Source organism: Phodopus roborovskii, unplaced genomic scaffold (assembly GCF_943737965.1).
Source record: "Phodopus roborovskii unplaced genomic scaffold, PHOROB, whole genome shotgun sequence".
Classification (NCBI taxonomy): Eukaryota; Metazoa; Chordata; class Mammalia; order Rodentia; family Cricetidae; genus Phodopus; species Phodopus roborovskii.
This window is the reverse complement of record NW_026126482.1, coordinates 10,037,655-10,051,526: the sequence shown is the minus strand read 5'-3', so window position 1 is coordinate 10,051,526 and position 13,872 is coordinate 10,037,655. Positions and strand designations below refer to the sequence as shown.

The 13,872-nt window shown below is 48.8% G+C and overlaps 1 protein-coding gene across 1 annotated transcript in view; it reads right to left on the bottom strand.

Moving 5' to 3' along the window:
- The window catches only part of Ror2 (receptor tyrosine kinase like orphan receptor 2), a 168,498-nt gene that overhangs the window by 23,302 nt on the left and 131,324 nt on the right, over nucleotides 1–13,872 (bottom strand). The window contains exon 2 of the mRNA XM_051194274.1: nucleotides 9,486–9,563. Coding sequence (XP_051050231.1) covers nucleotides 9,486–9,563 — 78 coding nt within the window. The remainder of the gene's footprint in view (nucleotides 1–9,485; nucleotides 9,564–13,872) is intronic.

Here is a 13,872-nt window from a genome sequence, read left to right as displayed (position 1 = left end):
ACCAAGCACGTGTGTCGCTGACCTGAGGCAGCTGCTACTTTGGCTTCGCCCACCATTCTCCTCATCATCAATTCTCCTGAGCCCAGAAGTGAAGGCTGGAGAGGAAGATTGTGTGCAATATCCCTTCCCCTCAGAGTTGAGTTTGAAGCTGGACAATTAACCTTAGATTCGTTTCCCTGACTTGCAAAATACGAGGCTTGCACTGATCATTTTCTAAGCTCTCCATCAGCTTAGAAATTCCCCCAAGCAGCCCCAAACCTCTCTAGATGACTGATCAGGCTATAAGGAGCCAGGCAGCACCGACTGAGAATTCACTGAAGTGGACCCATCTGGCACAGTGCATGGTTAGGAATAGAAATCCCCCACTTGAATTCATCCAAATGAGTTCCCCTTCTGCACTGAGGCAACCGTAACTGCTGATGAAGATGCCTTCCTTCTCTCTGCAGTGGCCTGACCGGCCCAGGGCAGGGGCAGAGTCCAAGCATAAAAGACCCCAGAGGCTAAAGAAGAATCACATTACCAGGCAGCTGTTCCCTTCTGCCCAATCACACACAGATCAATGATTAATGGTTTTTACAACTCAATCAAGTGCCCAGATAGTCACCAATGCTGTCAAATGACTTAGGAGCCCTGGGGATTGGCTTCCTGACCAGGACAGGACAACCTGGTGTAGGAAGGAAATAAAGAAAGCCTTCTGTGCTTGGGGTCACAAGGTCATGGGGTTTCCATTGGTGGGAAACAAAACAGACAATTTCCTGGAGGGGCAAGTGAAAAGGAGACCCAGAGGGTCACAGGAGGGATGTAAAGCTGCCAACCCCAGAGGAAAATATTTACAGGTCAATAAACCAGCCAAAGGCCAGAGCAGGGGCCTGGGTTCAGGCCTCCCTTATTGAGCTATCTAGCAGTTTGCACAGAGGCAACTAAGAGGGGGGGGAGGAACAGGAGAGAATCAGAGAAGATGGGGAAAGTAAGAAAACAAAAGGTGGGTGTGGTGGCTTGAGAGACTTCAGTCACTGAAGTATTGGAGGAATGCACAAGTGCTCCGCCTCGTACCCCAAGATGCCCCAAGACACCCCAAGATACCCCAAGACACCCCAATGTACCCCAAGACACCCCAAGACACCCAAGACCCCCCAAGACCCCCCAAGACCCCCCAAGACCCCCCAAGACCCCCAAGACACCCCCAAGATACCCCAAGTACCCCAAGGTACCCCAAGACTTCCCTAAGACACCCCAAGACACCCAAGACACCCCAAGATGCCCTAAGACACCCCAAGGTACCCCAAGACCCCCCAAGATACCCCAAGACACCCCAAGATAACCCCAAGACACCCCAAGATACCCCAAGATGTGCTTGTAAGCCCAGAACTGGGGAGGCAGAGCCTGGGTGATTCCGGGGGCTCACACTGCCCAGCCAGGCAGCCAAACCAGTGAGACCCAGGAGAAAGCAAAGTAAATAAATGGTGTTCAAGGAACAAACAATGAGGCTTTCCTCTGGGCTCTATGTGCACACATACATGTGAATGTATAACTCCATGGGCTTTGCATGTGCTTATATGACATCCCACAAGTGCACCTGCACACACATGAAAGTGTAAATATGTAAACACACACACACACACACACACACACACAGTGGGGGAAGAGAAAAAAGACGCCTCCTGAGAGATAAAGACAAGCACAAGGCTGTTTGCACTTTAGGGAGTGACCCACGTCCCTCAGTGGTGTTTTGCTGTTGCTGTTCATTCATTCATTTAATGTGGGGATTGGGGACTGAGTCTTTAGCACAGGCTGATGTTGAATCAATTATGTAGCTAAGAATGACCTTGAATTTCTGCTCCTCCGGACTCTACCTCTGAAGTACTGGGATTACTGGCATGGACCTCCCTGTCCAATGTATGCAGTTCTAAAGGTTGAACTCAGGACTCTGTATGCTGGGAATCACTCTTCATCTGAGCCTGAGCCCACTCCCAAAATCTTATGTTGAACTTTGACTCCAGGTAACTGTGGGTGCAGTCTTATCTGGCTTGGGGTCACTGTGGTGCCCTCAACCTAAGCTGAGTGGGCTCTGAAGCAAAGACCAGGGTCCTGCTAAGCAGGGATGAAGCTGGACACAAACAGAGCAAAGGAGTCAAACTGAAACGCTGGTACCCCAAGATGAGAAACGTCAAAGGTCAGCTGAAACTCCTAAAGCAGGGACAGAGAGACAAGGTCCCCTGAGCCTCAGAAGGGTCGGCTCCTGCTGACATCTGGATTTTGAGCCTCCAGGACTGTGAGAGAATGAAGCTGTGCTGCCATGGGCTGTGTTCGGTGTGTGGAGATCTGCTACAAGACTCTGACCTTTGTTCAGCTTTCCTCATCTTTGGTCCCTCAGTGTGGAGCCTGGCGATTTGAAGACGAGGAAGAAGGAATGTGGCGGGAAGATGGAACTACAAACACAGTTGACACCTACCTTCTCACAGAAGGACAGGAGCACATGCCAGGGACAGACAGACATGAATGTCCTATTGCCGCATGGTGTGGACCCCAATGGAGGGATGAAGACACACTGTGGGAGTGTCACACTCTAAGGGGACAGCTAGTCCATGACAGTGCCAGAGACTAACAATCAGGGTGTAAAATGTATAGAGTAATCTTGGGAGCGACACTAGGGAGCTGCTCAGGTGGTAAGTACCCACTAGAAAGGCTTGAGGACCCAAGTTCTGTTCCCAGCACCCACATACATAGCCAGGCACAGCAGCACACAGCTGTAATCCCTGCTCAGAAGCAACAAAATACAACCTCTGGGGCTATCTGGCCAGCCAGCCTAGCCACAGTGGCTACTGCCAGGATCTGTGGGACACTGCTCTTCAAAAATAAGGTGGAAAGCCGTAGGAGCTAAGGTTGACCTTCAGCCTCCATGGGCAACTGCACAAAAAAAGTGCAAACACAGGTGCACACATGCGCGTGCGCGCACACCAACACACACAGGCATGCATGTATACACTCATGCACGCACGCACGCACACACGAACCAACACTATGCGTAGCACACTCACACACAGAGAACCCAGAACCTGGAAAGTCTCAGCAACCAGTTAACCAGTCTGGGGTGGTTCCATAGGTGCAGTTTCCAGATCTTAACAGAGCTGAATGAACATGGAGTCCATGTTCTTAGAGGTCACACACAGGCTACTTCTGCTTGTAGTCAGAATCTTATTTCCTTCCTCACCTCACTGGAATCAGGGACCTATGCTCCATACAAAAATCTGATGAACAATAACATACTCGAGCCTCAGCACAGAAGCCAACAACTCTGCTAATAGGAGACCCAGAGACCATTGTTTGTTTTATCTGAGCCAGAAACAGGAGGACAGGACCCCTCTACCCCAGCCCTGTTTTTACAAACACCCAAAGAACTGATGAATGGAGCATGAGCTGTGGGACACACATTTGTAGCATGGCCTTGGTACAGAGCATGGGTGGTTCCCAGGCTAACCAGAGGCTTTTGTAAGAACCGGCAAATCAATCAATCAAACAAACAAAAAAGGCTGAATATATCTGTGCACACGGGTGCCATGTCACTGGAGTCCTCAAGCTGGCTCAGACCTGACAATGACAGCACCTGCCATGTGGACCCTTACAGAAAGCTTCTCATCTGCAAGTGGCAGTGTCCTCAAAGGTCAAAATGTCATCTGCACTGACTCTGCTGTACTTCACCCTATCTTCCTTGTCTTCCCAAACCCCTCACCCTACTGCAGTTTTCCATCAGCATCTCCAGAGGGAGGGCTCAGGACCCCCCCCCAAAAAAACCCTGAACACTAAGTCATATACTTATTTTTGCACAAGTAAGTATGTGTGGTGTTTAAATATGTGTATTTACATGTGTGTGTGCCTGTGTAAGGACACCCAAGGTTGACCACCTGAGTTTGATCAGGACACTGCGGTGCAAGGAGAGGACAGAATTCCTGCAAATTATCCCAACTTCCACAACTGCGGCACGCCTCACACGATCCCCCACCCCAAGAAAACAATCGTAATTTTAAAAATTAAAAACAAAAACCAGTATAAGTGCATAAAAGGTCAAAATGCAGAGAGTACGAGGCAGCACTTAGCACTAACAGGACATCAATAGCCACCTGCACATATATACACCCTTCCCTAACAAGGCGTCACTGGAGAAGTGGATGGGATAAGACAGCCAGAGGCTGGGGAGGGTACCATTAGTACTGTCTTCTGAATGAAATGTGCTATTATACTCATGATCAAAAAGCTTTTGTTACCTGTTCCCGTCCTGTTCTATAACAACACAGGCAAAACCCCAGGCCAGATAAGACAGCTGACCCCCAGGCCCCACCCTTGACTCGGGAGGACACGGAACTCTGGAGCACGCGCAGTTTAAAGCTGACATTGCCACAGTGTGCATTGAACTCAGGCAAAAGGCTCACAGGAAGCTGTTTGAGATGTGAGCATTTCTCCTACACTTCATATTCAAAAACCACTAGCAATCTGTGACTACAACACTCACTGAAGCTAAGAGCAAAGCGCAGTTAAAACCCTGCCAGGAAGTACTTAGTGAAAAGGAACAGAGACGGCCGAATGTCATAGTTCGTGTCCATCACCACCATCCTTGTACCTCTGAGTGGGCCTTGCAGGGATCATTGAATGGCTCTGAAAATCAATCTGCATGGTTTCTGTTCTACTTTGTCCCCACCCTACCTCCACCACCCCACCCTGAGAGAAAAGGGGTTGGAGTCAAGGAGTGGTCCTGAGGTCATGACAGTGCCCTCAGCCTCTTCAATGGGCCAGCTTCACTGCTCAAACGTGATGGCGGCTATTCTCATGTTGAGAGTCTTCCTCTTCGTGAGCCTCTATGCTTGCAGAGGACAGATGGAGGACACCGCCCGTCCAGGCTTCTTTCTGCTGTTCAGGACATGTGTGTTAATAAATGCTCTGCCTGGCAACTAGGTGTGAACCAGATGGAAAACAGTATCAGCAGAAATGTTAAGCATTACACTCCTTAAAAAAGAGGGTCCCAGCTCATCCCCCACGCTTGCTTACAGCGAGACGGGCCATACGCTGAATGAGACTTTCCCCTGATTGCCCAACTATGAAACACCTACTCTTAAAGAACGAAGAATTTCAAGTGGAAACGCAGAGTGTGCAGTTTCCCCTGGGTCTCTACAAGTCATTCTGTGGGGCATGGGGTCCCCTCTCTCTCCACTGCTGCAGCGCTCACACTTGGTGACAGGAATGGCTACAGCTTGGGTCAGGGAGCACATTAACCTTCTGTGGCAGTTTGAATGTAATCCCCCCCCCCCCAAGCTCATAGGGAGCGGCACTATTGAGAGGTGTAGCCTTGGTGGAGGAAGTGTGGTCTTATTGGAGGATGCTGGATGACATTAGCTTTTATGCAGAGTTTGAGGCTAGGGGGCACACCTTTAATCTGGGCCACACCTTCTATTGGAAGCCTGTCACTTTGAGCTTTTTTTTTCCTCAAGCTTCACTCAATGTGACAGTCAGTTGACTTCCTGTTGTCTGCAAGATGTAGGACACTGGGCTATTTCTCCAGTACCATGCCTGCCTGCATACTGCCATGCTCCCAACCACGATGGACGGAACCTTCGAACTTCAAGTGAGCCACCAAAATGAAATGTTTCCTGTATATGAGTTGCTGTGGGCCAGGCGGCATACACCTTTAATCCCAGTACTTGGGTGTTCGAGGCCACCTGGTCTTCAGAGTGAGTTCCAGGAAAGTTAAGGCTACACAGGGAAACCCTGCCTCAAAAAACAAAACAAAACAAAACAGAGTTGATTTGGTCATGGTGTTTCTTTAATTAAAAAACCTAACTAACACATCTTCCTTGGGAAAATGAGAGGCACCAACTTATTAGACAAACAGACATACATAGACATGCACACAGACACAAACCTAGACATACACAAGCACGCACACAGACACATACACACTCATACACAGATACACACACACGCACACACGCGCGCACGCAGGCATTCCCAGTTAAGTCGGGGTGATTCTGAAGGACCGTTAGGAGAAAGGAGCTGTTTCAGAGCCTGGGACCAGCTCTTTGAAGAAATACCCTTGTTACTTCAACCTGGAGCAGGGTTGGACTCAGCACAGAAAACAAGAACTGGGCTGAGGAGATGCTGTTCATGTTTCACAGAGTCTTCAAAGCCGACAAAGAGGCATGGGTACAGGAAGAGAGAAGAGCAGCGTGCAAAGTCCCTGATGTGTGCCGAGCCTGCAGAGCTGTGTGCTGGGGTTGGGGCTGGGGCTGAGGAGCTGCACTGTCCTGAGATGAATGTCTAAGGAGGAGGGAGCAAGACTCATCACATGATTGGGCTGTCACTCTTTTCTCTGACTGGTGACCAAACACAAGGCCTTGCGTGTGCCCAGCAGTCTTATTTAAGGGTGTTTGGAAACATGCTGCTTGGGCTTGCCTTGTGCTCCCGGCTCAAGTGGTCCTCCCGCCTCACCCTCCACAGCCACATGCTACTCCACCCACAAAAATCCTTTTATGGTTGCTTTAAAATTTTATGTGTATGGGTGTTTGGCCTGCACGTGTCTGTACACCTCTTGCATGCAGTGCTCACAGAGGCCAGAAGAGGGCGTTAGAACCCCTGGGACTGGAGTCCTCTCTCTGTAAGAACAGCCAGCGCTCTCTCTCAACCACTGAGCCATCTCTCTAGCCTTTTAATAGAAATGTTACATCATGCCTCATTCCTTGAAATGCTTAATCCTTTATTTTCCCCTACAGAATCTTCTTTTCTTTCTTCTTTTATTAGTGCTAGTAATCAAACTCAGGCCTAACAGTCTAGACACATGCTTTACCACAAACCTACATAGCCAACCTTGACCTTTCCCTCTCAGCTTTCAGAACTAGGAGCAAATGAATGCCTGGCATTGTGCCTGCCCTGTCTGTGGGATTCTGGCACAGCAGCCACAATGACTAAGATACCTATGAATACATGGTAAGGATATGTGAATTTAAAAAAGCATAATTCCCCCAAACCCCTCGTGACCTACCTTCCCAAGGGATAACTAACTCTAAGGATGTTTGGAAAAGGCACATAGAAACCTACTATTTTATAACATATATAAAACATACTTTGTTTTCATATAAAAGAGATTAATTGAAATCACCTTACATAGGGAATTATGCTCACCCCAGAAGCCACAGGTTGCCAAACAAAAAGGCCAGTGCCAGGTTTGGGATGTCTCCTTTTAAACTGTTGGTCAGAAATCCTAGAAATCCCCAAAATAATATAGGCAACTGCCATTGTTCGTGGTTACCCACCAGAACTTGACAGTAAGACCCTATTGCTCACGGTACCACACACACTGGGCACATGGAGAAATTAAGTAGGCACTGTCCAGGAGGCCTCTTCCCTGCTAGCCATCTCTCTCAGTACTGGAAGGTGCTGTGCAGACTGGGGGGGGGGGGTCGGGGGGAGGGAGTCAGTCTCACCCAGCCACGAACCCTGTGAATTACAATAATATCTGGCACAGCAAGATACACCCATGGGTGCAATAGTGGCCTGTATGTCATGGGTGTAGCCAACTACTTTCTGCTTGGATTTAAGACCTTCTCCACAGGAGGAAACGTATGCCTCACGCTGCAAATCTAACCAAGAGCCTATGTTCATAGGCCTCATAATACAATTTGCTAAATGAACAAACAACCCTCTAAATTCCTACTTCTATATTCCCCGATTAGTGCAGCTCTCAGCCTCCACCAGAGAAATTTCTTTGTGCAGCAGGGGGTTGAAGCCATGCCCAAGGGGTGTGGCTACTTCTTCAGGTTCACTGGCAAGGCCAGATGCCACTACAGGTGGTGGTTAACAAGAACTCAGAGCTGCTCGAAGTGCAGGGAATGCGTGACTGTGGAGTGTGAGGCCACAGATGAGACATAGACATCACACCTGTGACGGCTATTCTTGATTAATAACCTGACTCCATCGGAATAAACCAGAGCTCAAGTAGACGGGTACACCTGGAGGACTGTTCTAGAACTGAATCATTTGCAGTAGGAAGACCCACTCTGACTCTGGACCTTTTGAGGTGGGAGGAGGCACCTTTCATCTGGGCCATACTTTCTCGTGGCAGCCCACAGGGCATGGAAGAAGGGAAACGTGTTTATTATTAGATAGTCAGACCTTGACCTGGTGTGTGTGTGTGTGTGTGTGTGTGTGTGTGTGTGTGTGTGTAAATCAGTTTTGTTTCTAGAGAACCTGACCAATATAACACCCCTATACATAAGGCTCCGGGACCATGGCAGAAAAGGGAGGTGGGAAGATTGTAAGAGTCAGAAGTCAGGGTGACTAGAATAAAACTGAGTGCTCTGGACATAGCAGGACTTCTGTAGTCCTGAGTGACTGTGTTTGCCCGCACAAGATCAAGCTGGTCAATATTCTGGCACAGAACGGGAAGAGGTTCATTGAGTCTCTGAGCCCGAGGAGTTATGAGGCAGTGGATGGCTTCTGGGAGAGGAGAGTCAGTTTTCTTTACGGATGTGGCTCCTAAGTGGCCAACTGATGTGGGACAATGCTCTTGCTCACTGTAAAGATTTGTCACTTGCATTGCTTTAATACAACGCTGATTGGGCATCAGCCAGGCGAAAGTGTGAGTGGGCCTACTGATTAGGAGAGTTCTGGGAAGAGGAAGGCAGAAAGAGCAGTTGCTAGCCAGGCACAGAGGAAGCAAGGTGAGAACGCCTTACTTGCTAAACACAGGTTAATTTAAGTTGTAAGAGTTTGTTAGTAATAAACCTGAGCAATAGGCCAAAGAGTGAAGAATTAATATAAGCCTCTGTGTGTTTATTTGGGACTGAACAGTTGCAGGTACTCGGGACTGAATAGCTGCAGGACAGGGAAGGACAAAAACTTCTACCGACAGTGAACCATGTTCCAGTGGTTAGCTCACATCCAGAAACAAATGGACACAGGACAAACTGGAGATGATGGATTATTTAAGAAAAGCAACTGCTTCTTTAAGAAAGTAGACCATGTTGGCCTCCCATGTTGACAATAAGACATATCCCTAATGCCTATGAGGTATGACAGCTGAGCATGCCTACAGCAAACTTCCAGGAAGGACAGGAGCCACCACCACAAGGGAACACAGAATTCTCTTTCAGATGGCAGTGAAGGAAAAGTGTCACCCTCTAAGATACCACCCCATGGCGATTTCATTGAGACAAATGTGAAGGAGAGAGGGTTGCCTGCAATTACTTAACAAGCGGCCAAGATGGGAGTCCTGCTCACAACCTCTGAGACCCTAAGGCCCCACCCTCCCCAGCCAGCTGCATCTCCTCCAGCCTCATCATTCCCCAAAGCTGGGATCTCACCTGCTCAGCAATGCATCAGCCCCAGGCAGGGTACCCCATTATCTGTTCAATCCGGCAGGTCCAGCCTGCAGTCACAAGTGCAGAGCAACCACCCCGTGATATACCATAACCACCAGAATGGCAGCGGCCCCATCTTACCTTTCAGAGTGGGAAGTGGGCTCTCTGGTCCATCAAGTTGTCCCAAGGTGTCAATGGCATCTGGATCCTCCACTTCACCTTGGAGAAGAGCACAAACATATGAGCTGGGGTTTTCCACCGGGGCAGACCCTGTGAGCGAGAATCCATCCAGCATCAGCAATTATGGGGAACAAGGTGCCATGACCCTCCCAGAATCAGATTTCATGCCATTGTAAAAGCGGTTTTTAGTTTAATCCCAAGAACAACCACGGACCAAGAGGACTTGGTCTACATCACCAGGGAGGAGAGGAAATGAGGGAAAGGCAAGAAAGGCAGGGATGGTTTTCAAAATGAAGGCCTCTGAGCTAATTTGCATGGAGGTTCCAAGTGAGAAAAATTCAGTCTTCCCTTCTTTTTGTCTTTCTGGGCCTCAAACTCACTATGTAGCCAAAGGTAGCCTTGAACTCTCGATTCTCCTGCCTCTGCCTCCCAGGTTCTAGGATGACAGGTATGTGTCACCACACCAGGCTCTGAGAATTAAAACTTTCTTAAGCAACTCATCCCTTCCATGTCCCCAGAAAGACCTAGTGTGAGGTCTCAAAACTGTAAATGGTGGAAATGTGTTCCTTTTATACGGGCAGTTGAATACCACCTCTAATAAGACAACCATCTGCCCCAGAAAGCACAGAACATGCTTGCTGGGACAGCTCTTGGACACTAAGGACAAGTGTTGATTTGGTTTCTCCAAACACAAGCAGAAAAGAGGTTCAGTGCTACTCATCGGTGTGGGGGAGGGGAGGGGAGAGACAGATGCATTACCAAACCAGGAAGCCACAAGAAGCTCCTACATAGTCCCCAATCTCCAACTGTCCCCCAATCCACCCTGTTTACTTCCCGCCTTTTCCCAGGATCCAGGACTCAACGGGGTGGGTATTGATGGCTAAGGGTAAGAAACGGTGGGGTTTGGGGTGACTTGTACTTTCTATTCAGTCCTGGATTTAAAGAATCAAAGTCCCCAACAGATCAGCCAACACAGCCATCTAAAAGGGGGGACTGTGACACATGGTGTTGTATGGTGACCTTTGAGGACACTGTTGTAAGTGGGACAGGAGGCACAAAAGGGGGAATTCAGTGTGACTACACTCATCGGAGGTCCCTAGAGTTGCTAGAGTCATGGAAGCAAGGAAGAATGATGGATGCCAGGTTCTGGAGTCACAGAAATGGGGGAGCCGGTATTTACTAGAGGCACAATGTCAGTTTAGGAAGAAGGAAATTGTCCTGGAGAGCGAAGGTGGAGTCTACATGACACCGAATGTAGCCAACACCTCTGCAGTGCAGTAAGAATGGTAAGTATGGCTCTTTTCACTCTATGAGTACTGACCACAACTCAAGACAGTCTCTCTTCCAGGCTCTGAATGAGAAATGTCCCCCACAGGCTCAATAGCCAAACGCCTGGTCTCCAGCAGGTGGCGCTGTTTAGGAACGTAATGGAAACTTTGGGGGTAGGGAGGCAGGCCTGACCGAGGAAGTAGTGTGTGTAGCATTGTCCCACTTCCAGATTGCTCTATGTGCTTCATGTTTTCGGTTAAAGGGGACTGCTAGGCTCCCTGCTCTAACCACCTGCTGCTATGCCCTCCCCTACCCTGCAATACCTCCTTGCCACTATAGACTCTCCTGCAACTGTGAGCCAAAGTAAGACCTTTCTTCCACAAGGTACACCTGGCCATCAGGCTTCATCACAGCAACAAAAGGCAACTACTACAATACCAAAGCTAATTTGGTGTTGAGTGACCTCTGGTCAGAATGGGAGCCAAGAACTCTGCAAACAGCGTCACTTCCGAGAGCGGGTAGGAGGAAGCTTTGCCTGGCAGACGAACGGTCTGGCTATGACTGAGGTGGGGCTGGGGAGCCAGGTTCTTCCGCTTGTCCAACTGTTGAAACAGTGCATCACTTACACTTGAAGGCAGAGTCCCTAAGCTGGTTCCTTCATCTCTCCTTTAGGACAATGCCTCCACACCACGGGTTTCCAAAGCCCACATCAGAGGGTGGTGCCCTTGGCCCCCATCTCCTTAACCACCTCCTGCACGGCAGACTTGTGCCTCATTTTCTATTTTCTTCCCATCATCCCTGGTTAAGCTCACACAGGTACCAATTTTCATAAAACATGTCTGGCCAACTGTTGGAAATTAATGTCTTTATTCTTTAACACAGCCCCACCTCAAGCCCTACACATCCCTTGGGGCAGTCAAGAGTACCTCTCTGGACCAACAGCAGAAATCTCACAATGGCTGGAGCCCAGCAGGGGCTGAGTTAGGGAGGGAAGACAGGTAGTGTTACCATTTAAAACAAGATGCGGCAGTCGGAGACATGGACCCTTAAGCACTTTATCAATCAAGCTGAATTCAATCCCCAGAATCCACACTTAGTATTTTTTTAAAAAGTCCATCTCAGAAGGCCATGTCCCATGTCCACTGTATCAAGTAATTGATACTCTTATTTAAAAAAAAAAATAGAGGCTTGGTAGAGCGCTTGTAATCCCAGCGTAGGAGCAAGGGAGCAGGCAGGTCCCGAGGGCTCACTACCCTGCCAGCTTTGCTTATTTAGGGAGTCCCAGGATAGTGAGAGACCCAGTCATAAACAGGTGGATGGCACCTGAGGAATGAAGGATGGTCAAGGTTTGTCCACTGGTTTCCACATGCAAGCATTTACAAGCATGCATGCATTCGTACAGACACAATGTTTAAAAAGGCAAAAGACTGGAAACTACACAAGACTGTCAACAAATGTCTGCCTAAGAGCTGCACTGCAGCTTGAGGTTTCAAGCTGGCACACTCCATATGCTGTCACTTAGCACGGTTTAAATGTCCAGACCACACGAAATCAAACACACTAGCACTGTACACACACACACACACACACACACACACACACACTGAAAAAGGCATAAAAGTTTTAACTTCCTAGAAATCCACAAACAGTGTGTGAAACAGTCAAATTAATATCCACCCTGGTGCACAAAATAAGGGCCGGCACCCAGTTCCACCAGGAGGGGTGGGGAGTCCCGGCTTCTCTCAGTCAACTTTGAATGGGGAAACAGGCGTGTTCCTGAGTGGATATCTCCTGCAGAGAGGTGGCACATGAGAGCACAGTCACAGCTGACACTCAGGGCTGGCATCTCCGGGACTTTTGCCCTTAGCTTGTACGCTGGGGTTTGACTCTTGTCCCTTCTGACCTCATGTGCTACGCCAATAAGGACATCTAAACAAACAAAAGTATCATCTATGTAGTTAGAAACCCAGGTGCTGGGTCTGTGGGGCTGAATATAGACACCACTCCCCCAACACACACAGCTCTGGGACTCAGATGTGAGAGGGTCCCGGGGTTGCTTCCTGTGTAGCTACAAACAGCCAGTATTTCAGGGTCCTCACAACACCATCTGTTTCAGCATCCGGATTCTTCTATTATTTTCTTATGGAAAAAAAAGGGGGGGGGACCCTTCATATTTTGAAAATTCAGGCCTGGAGAAACGTCCCCTCTCAAGGCACGGCGGCCTCCTGACGCTGATAAGCAAAATGGGGCGGGGAGGAGGTAAACTGGAAGATGGGGAGACGTGACCAGGGCCCAGGGAGGCCTTTCCTGGCCTTAACAAAGGGTTAAGTGTAATATGAAGGAAACGCTCAAAAAACACAGAAAGGTAGCATCCACACCCTACCCCATGCCCAAACTAGCACCAAGCTCGCCGGTATTGTTGCTAGTTTAAATAGCTTTTGAAATATGTTCCTAGAGTGACTACACATTAAGTGACTCTTTTAGACTAAGATATATCATACACAATAAAATGTGAAGTATTTTAAAGGATATATTTGTAGTGTTTGGTGGATTTTTAAATGAAAACCATAATCATTACCAAATTCCAGAACATTCATCACCCACCCACGCCACCACCCCACCTCCTCCTGACCCTGGTAAGCATCCCTGCTAAGCTCTCTACGCATTCCTTCCACTGGACACTCCATACAAGCACGTCATAGGACAGGTGTCTCTTCAAGCCTGCAGAAGTGAAATGGAGAGCAGAAGGGGAAGGGCATCCAAATGAGGCTCGGGGCGCAAAGGCTCAACTGATGTGACGGAAATACCCACACACAAAAGGCGCAGTAGAGGTGTGTGACCCTCCAGGTGAATCCAGGATGGAAAGTGGGGTGACAAGGTGTCAGAGGGACCAAGGTCGCCGATGAAAGGTGGGTAAGGCTGGGAAGAGACAGGCTCCTGTGGAGGACAAGCCCAAACACAGCCACTGTCCTGCTGCAGAAGAGGTAGAAACTGACTGGACAGGGGGCTGGGTCCCTAACAGCAGGGGGAAGGCGCTTGTCCAGCAGTTGTAACTTGAAGAACGCAGGTCACCTGTACC